The sequence below is a fragment of the Erithacus rubecula genome, assembly GCF_903797595.1.
Source record: "Erithacus rubecula genome assembly, contig: scaffold_104_arrow_ctg1, whole genome shotgun sequence".
Taxonomy (NCBI): domain Eukaryota; kingdom Metazoa; phylum Chordata; class Aves; order Passeriformes; family Muscicapidae; genus Erithacus; species Erithacus rubecula.
Genome location: NW_027636365.1, coordinates 160,979 through 167,080, shown reverse-complemented (window position 1 = coordinate 167,080; position 6,102 = coordinate 160,979). Strand labels below are relative to the sequence as shown.

The window sequence follows — 6,102 nt, the reverse complement described above, 5'->3', positions numbered from 1 at the left end:
TTCATGTCTTGGGAGGAGTAATTGGTGCAGATTATCAAGGAGAAATTTAAGTAATTCTCTTAAACAATAGTGAAGAGTTGGACTATTCAACCCCATATTCACTTGTGGAAGTGCAGCCTAATTATTGACATGGCAGTTTTTAAAACAACTGTGAAAAAAGGACATCTACCTCAAATCTCTGCTGTTCATGGAGATAAAGGGTTTGAATACACCAGTCCTAATACCAGAGTCACAGTGTGGGTGCAGAGTCCAAATGACCCTCCCAGGCCAGCTGAAGGAACTGCTCTGGAAAAAGACAACACTGTGTGAATCCTGAACCCTGGGTGAGAAGGATGAGAATATGTCCCTGCAGCCAAGTGTTCTGTTCCAGAACAAGTGGATGTTATAGGATATTGTTTTACAGTTCCTGTAGCACCAAATCTCTGTGTTTGCCCCAACAGTTCTTTGGAAAATGCTCTGATCCACGGGACTCCATGTGAAGGCTGATGTGATACTGAGGCACTTCCCCACAAATTCCATCCAGGAGCCTGGGTGCCCTAAGGGACTGGGACCTGGCACCTCTCCAGCCAGAGGGGATAGGACCCCACCAAAGCTTGTCACCCACAGATAGCGCGGGAAAGCTAAACAGCAAAGGGCCTCGGGGGCATTATTTTGCAATTAAAAAGGTGTCAGCTCTGGGGCAACAGAATTATTGTTCCTAACCAAAATGAGATTGCGGAAAAAAGAATGAAAAACTGTCACTAAACAACTATTCATGCTTGTAAATCGAATCTTGATAGCTAGAATTCTTGTTTGCCAGAAAAATCTCTAGAGTTTTATCAAGGATTAGTCATGAAAATTGTCATGAAAATGTAAATATAAAGTAGACAACATACTCAATCTAACTAATTGCTGGATATGTTCTGAACCAGAGGAAAATTAAGGCAGAGGCATGGTCTGTCATGTTTGTCACGGTTTGCTTTTTAAAAATGAGCCCCAGGGTGGATTTGCTGCTGAACCCTGGAACCTCAGGGCCTGAGAGGACATTGCACAAACTTTACCACAAGCCCACGGCAGAAGAAAAACCCAAAGTATCTCAAAGCGTGAATGGGTCCCACTGAGGTCCATCCCGAACACAGGCTCCTCATGGACTCCTTGAAAGAGAAAATTGGAGGCCATGATTGCCCAAACACCTCATAGAGACTCAGAGAAGAAAGGAAAAAGGAAAGTACCTTGAAAAACTGAAGTACTTTGAAGTAGTAATGAGGCCCACTGAGTGTTATTACTCAAAAAGGCTCTCAAGAGACTCATTAAAGCTGATAATTGCAGGCCATGATTGCACAAATCTCTCAGATACTGCAAGGCAGAAGCAAAACTCAAAATCCTTGGTAAAACCCAACCAAAACTCCCAAGATCGGTCCTTGTTTTTCCTATTGCCATGCCCTTAAGCCAAATGTATTCTTCCCCTTCAATTGTCCCTCCTGGAAAAGCAGGCCCAGCATGCCTTGTGCCTGTGATAAGACTTCACAGGTACAGCAAAACTTGAGTTAAAACTTTTGGTATCAAGGCCAAGACTTTGTGTGGCCAGGCAGAGGGAGGTAGGACGCAGAGCTGCCAGCAAAGGAAGGGGCAGCAAGGTGGGGCAACCAGGGGATGACGACAGCCTGCAGGGACAGAAGCGCAGGGAATGGACACCGTAGGACAGCCTGGGCTGCACAGGGCACAGGGATGGGCAGCAGCTGAAAGGCTCTGCCAGAGCCAACTGCTGCAGCACTTGGGCCATGGCTGCTGGCCCTGGGCCTGAGGCCAGCAGGGGACAAGTGAGCCTTGCTGTGCTGGGGCCTCATTGCCTCCTTGTCCCTGCTCAGCAGATTGGAAAGGGCCGCCCCATGGTCCTGCCCTTGGCATTGCACATCCCAAGAGCCCAGTGGCCTGGGAAGACCCCTGAGCAATGAGGGAGGGACAGGATGTGCCTTGCCAGGCGCTGGACTCAGGCATTGACCCTTTGAGTTCCTGAAGTACATCCAGGTTTGCTCAGCATCAGACACACCTTTCCCTTTTTTGTCCCCACCTGTTATCACTGCCTCCAGTGCTCAACTCTAACTGCAACCTGGGGACACCTTCTCAGTGGTGTTCCTCACTGGGATCCATTAAAACTTCAAGAAACTTTGGAGTTTCCATCTCAACTTGAGTTCTTAAAAAGTTTTTTTAAGAATCTCTCAGGGACTGAGTCTGATGTAAACAGCACCAAAGCCCTGAGACTTTCATTAAAGTCCTTGTGCTGTGTCTGTGCTGCTGAGCTGGGCTGGGCTCTTGGTACAGAGGCAGATCCTGGCTACCATGAAAGCATTCAAAAAGACATTTCTGCTGAGGAGCAGCTCCTCTCCCAGTCCAGCAGGGCTGAGGGCACTGCCTGATGGCACTGAGGGGTCAGGAGCCAGGCACAGACAAGCTAAAGGCAATCAGGACTGGGACGACATAGAGCTGAGACTTCATTTGGGGAAACATCTTTACCACTGTCTACATGGTGAGTATGTGGGGGTAATGATGCCTTACGTTTTAGCTTTTATACTTTCCAGATTCTCCACTGTTTAGTCAGTTACTCTGCAACTTCATATTATATGTTAGTAAGTTCTCTTCACGGGCTAGTTAGACAAAGCAATTGATTCACTGCTAGAGAATCAAGTAGAACAGGTACCCAAAAATCATAAACAATGGCTAAGGGCAGAGGGCAAGCCAGGGGGCTGAGGCTCCATTAACTGCAACTGTGGTTGGATAATTGATCCCAAGATGCAGATGAACCAAACCTTATTGAAGTGTAAAAAAGTTGTGACCAGTATCCATCTTGGACTTAACTTGGATGTAGCCCCTGAAAGGCTCCTGCACTGCTCAACATGTACCCTTTGAATAAATACCTGTTTTATTCCTTTTGTTCTGTCTAGTCTCTGTTCCAAGACAGCCTTTCCAGGAATCGGTTCCAGGGCAAAATCCCCTGTGCTCCGGGAGGGATGATTTAGAGCCAGCACATCCCACAGCCTGGAGGATGTGTCAGGAGGATTCTCCCAGTTTTTCTGAAGCAGAGGAGGAAGAGGAGGAGGAAGATGTTCTGCAGAGTGGGGCTGCCCAGAGCAGTGTTAGAGGGACAGGGAAGGACGGCTCCTGCTGCCAGGGAGAGCTGCAAGGGCTGAAGCTGGGGCTGCAGCCAGGGCTGCCCAGGACTGTCCTGCAGAACAAATCCTGCAGCCCTCAGGGCTCCTGGCCAGCTCAGGGCATTTGACACATGCCAGGGACAGCTCTGAGCCTACCTGGCAGCTTCCCATGCACTGTGGGGAGAAGTAGGAGGGGAAAGGAGCCACCTCCATCAGGGCAGATTCCTCCTACTGTGAAGATGGTGCTGCATGGCCAGGGCTGCTCTCAGCTTTCTCCTCAAGGGAAGGGAAAGGGGCTTTCAGGTGTGCCTGTGTCACTGAGACCACTGCACTGTCCCACTGGGCATCAGCAGATCTGCCTCAGATATTCCTCACAAAGTGCCTCCTCACGCTCCTCTGCCTACAGACAGCAGCAACATTGGCTTGCAGCATCTGTGTTTGTCTGAGCTGTTCTTAAGGCCCTGCTGCCAGGGAGATGCCCCTGGGGAGTGTACTGTGCTGGGAGAGGTGTGCAGGGCAGAGCTGAGCCCCCAGGGTTGGGCTTGGCTCTGGGAGCACTGGCAGGGACAAGGCTTGGGCAGAGAGAATCAGATCCCAGTAGGCAAGACTCAAAACATCAGAGAGCTAAACCAAACCTGGATAGCCCTTCCTGTCCAGCAACACAGAAACAAAAGGCCAGAAGAATTTAAGGATATTTATTTTAAAATTGAAGCTTTGATAAAGTCCAGTTTATTTTTCAAGCCTTCTTTAAGGGCTATCACCTTAAGTAGAGGGAAGTGCAATGAGTATAGGCAGTTATTTGAAGCTAGGAATTCTCACTGCACTGGAGCACAGGAAGCCCTGTTTTCCCTCTGAGCTTTCCCATTTTCAGGCTGAGATCAATGACAAAGATGGGGTAGAATCGCAGCAGTACAAAATGGAACTCAAAAAGGATTAGTGAAGTTCTGTCACAGGAAAAGAAGAAACTCTGATGGGATTCCTAGGAAAATAACATATGATTAATTCAAGGAAATCTGCCCCAGCATGTCAATGTTCTCTTTCAACAGTCAACCAGAAGGAAGAAATGTCCAACAGCAGCTCCATCAGCCTCTTCCTCCTGCTGCCATTGGCACACACACGGCAGCTGCAGCTCCTGCACTTCTGCCTCTTCCTGGGCATCTCCCTGGCTGCCCTCCTGGCCAACGGCCTCATCATCAGCACCATAGCCTGTGGCCACCACCTGCACACCCCCATGTTCTTCTTCCTGCTCAACCTGGCCCTCACTGACCTGGGCTCCATTTGCACCACTGTCCCCAAAGCCATGCACAATTCCCTCTGGAACACCAGGAAAATCTCTTATGCAGGGTGTGTGGCACAGGTGTTGTTCTTTGCCTTTTTCATTTCAGCAGAGTATTTCCTCCTGACCATCATGTGCTACGACCGCTACGTGTCCATCTGCAAACCCCTGCACTATGGGACCCTCCTGGGCAGCAGAGCTTGTGCCCACATGGCAGCAGCTGCCTGGGTCAGTGGCTTTCTTACTGCTCTGCTGCACACAGCCAATACATTTTCCCTGCCCCTGTGCCACGGCAATGCTCTGGGCCAGTTCTTCTGTGAAATCCCACACATCCTCAAGCTTACCTGCTCACATTCCTACCTCAGGGAACTTGGGGTTTCTGTTTTCAGTATCAGCTTAGCATTTGGTTGTTTTGTGTTCATTGTTTTCTCCTATGTGCAGATCTTCAGGGCCGTGCATAGCATCCCCTCTGAGCAGGGATGGCACAAAGCCATTTCCACCTGCCTCCCTCACCTGGCTGTGCTCTTCCTGTTCCTCAGCACAGGCACTTTGTGCTACCTGAAACCCCCCTCCATCTCCTCCACATCTTTGGATGTGGCCCTGTCAGTTCTGTACTCAGTGGTGCCTCCAGCCCTGAACCCCTTCATCTACAGCCTGAGGAACCAGGAGCTCAAGGCTGCAGTGTGGACAGTGATCACTGGACAATTTCAGACAAAGTAAACTGTGGTCCAGTTTTTATAAATTACTTGCTGTAAAAGCCGTATTTAATTGTTCCTTTTTGGCTTGGTTGTTGTTTTCTTCTTTTATTCCATTTGTTTTAGTTTTATTTTATACAATATTTAACACTAGGAAATGCTATTGCTTGTATCATTTCTCATTTGATATTTCTCCACATTTTCTTTGTCACACAGTCTGTGTTAATGAGGAACTGTGATTCTGGAGGCTTTAAACAAACTAAAGACTCTCCCAGCAGTTTTATACAATGCCCCCTTTATTCCCTTGTCTGGAGGTGCAGCAGCAATGTCTGTGTGCAGAGCTGGGGCAGATCAGTGCTAGCAGAGCAACTGTGCCCAGAAGCAATAGCACTTGGTGTTACCAGTGTTGCCGTCCCGCCCCTCCTGTTGCTGCCAGGGCTGAGTACTCTCAGGGCCGGGCACAGCCCTGGAGGTGGCAGTGCTGGGGCTGCAGCAGGGACAGGCCATGGGCACTGCTGGGGCAGTGCTGATGCCTCAGGGCAGGGCCTGGGGACTTCAGTCTCCTTGGCCAGGCTCTCTCCAGAACACTTGGCCAGGCCAATGCTGAGCAGAGAAAACCCCTGAGAGCAGCCCCAGGCTGGCCGTGGGCAGGCTGAGGGCAAACAGCATGGCTGCTGATCTGCAAGGGCCCTGCAAGGGAGAGACCCTGGCAAGGAGCAGCAGAAAAGAGGCTGATCCATCCCCACTGCACTGGACAGCCCAGGGCAGCATCCCAGAGCGTTGTCATGCACCTTTCAACACCATCCCCCCTCAGCAGCCCTGGCCTCTCCCCCAGCTCACACAGGTGCCGCATCCTTGCAGGCACAGACATGGCAGCACTGGCTCAGGAGCCCCTGTTTGCACTGCACAGAGCAGGCGTCAGCACCCCCATGGTGCTGCTGTGGGGAGATGGAGCTGAGTGAGCACAAATGCCATCAGCCCCTGGGGCCAGCAAGGGCTGGGG

The 6,102-nt window shown here is 50.2% G+C and overlaps 1 protein-coding gene across 1 annotated transcript; it reads left to right on the top strand.

Moving 5' to 3' along the window:
• Positions 1-1,479: 1,479 nt before the first annotated feature.
• Positions 1,480-5,124, top strand: LOC306815173 (olfactory receptor 14A16-like; the record flags this gene model as incomplete). Its single annotated transcript, XM_079331803.1, has 3 exons — positions 1,480-1,509; positions 4,000-4,064; positions 4,326-5,124. The coding sequence occupies 3 exons, from the start codon at positions 1,480-1,482 to the stop codon at positions 5,122-5,124; spliced, it is 894 nt and encodes a 297-aa protein (XP_079187929.1).
• Positions 5,125-6,102: the final 978 nt, after the last annotated feature.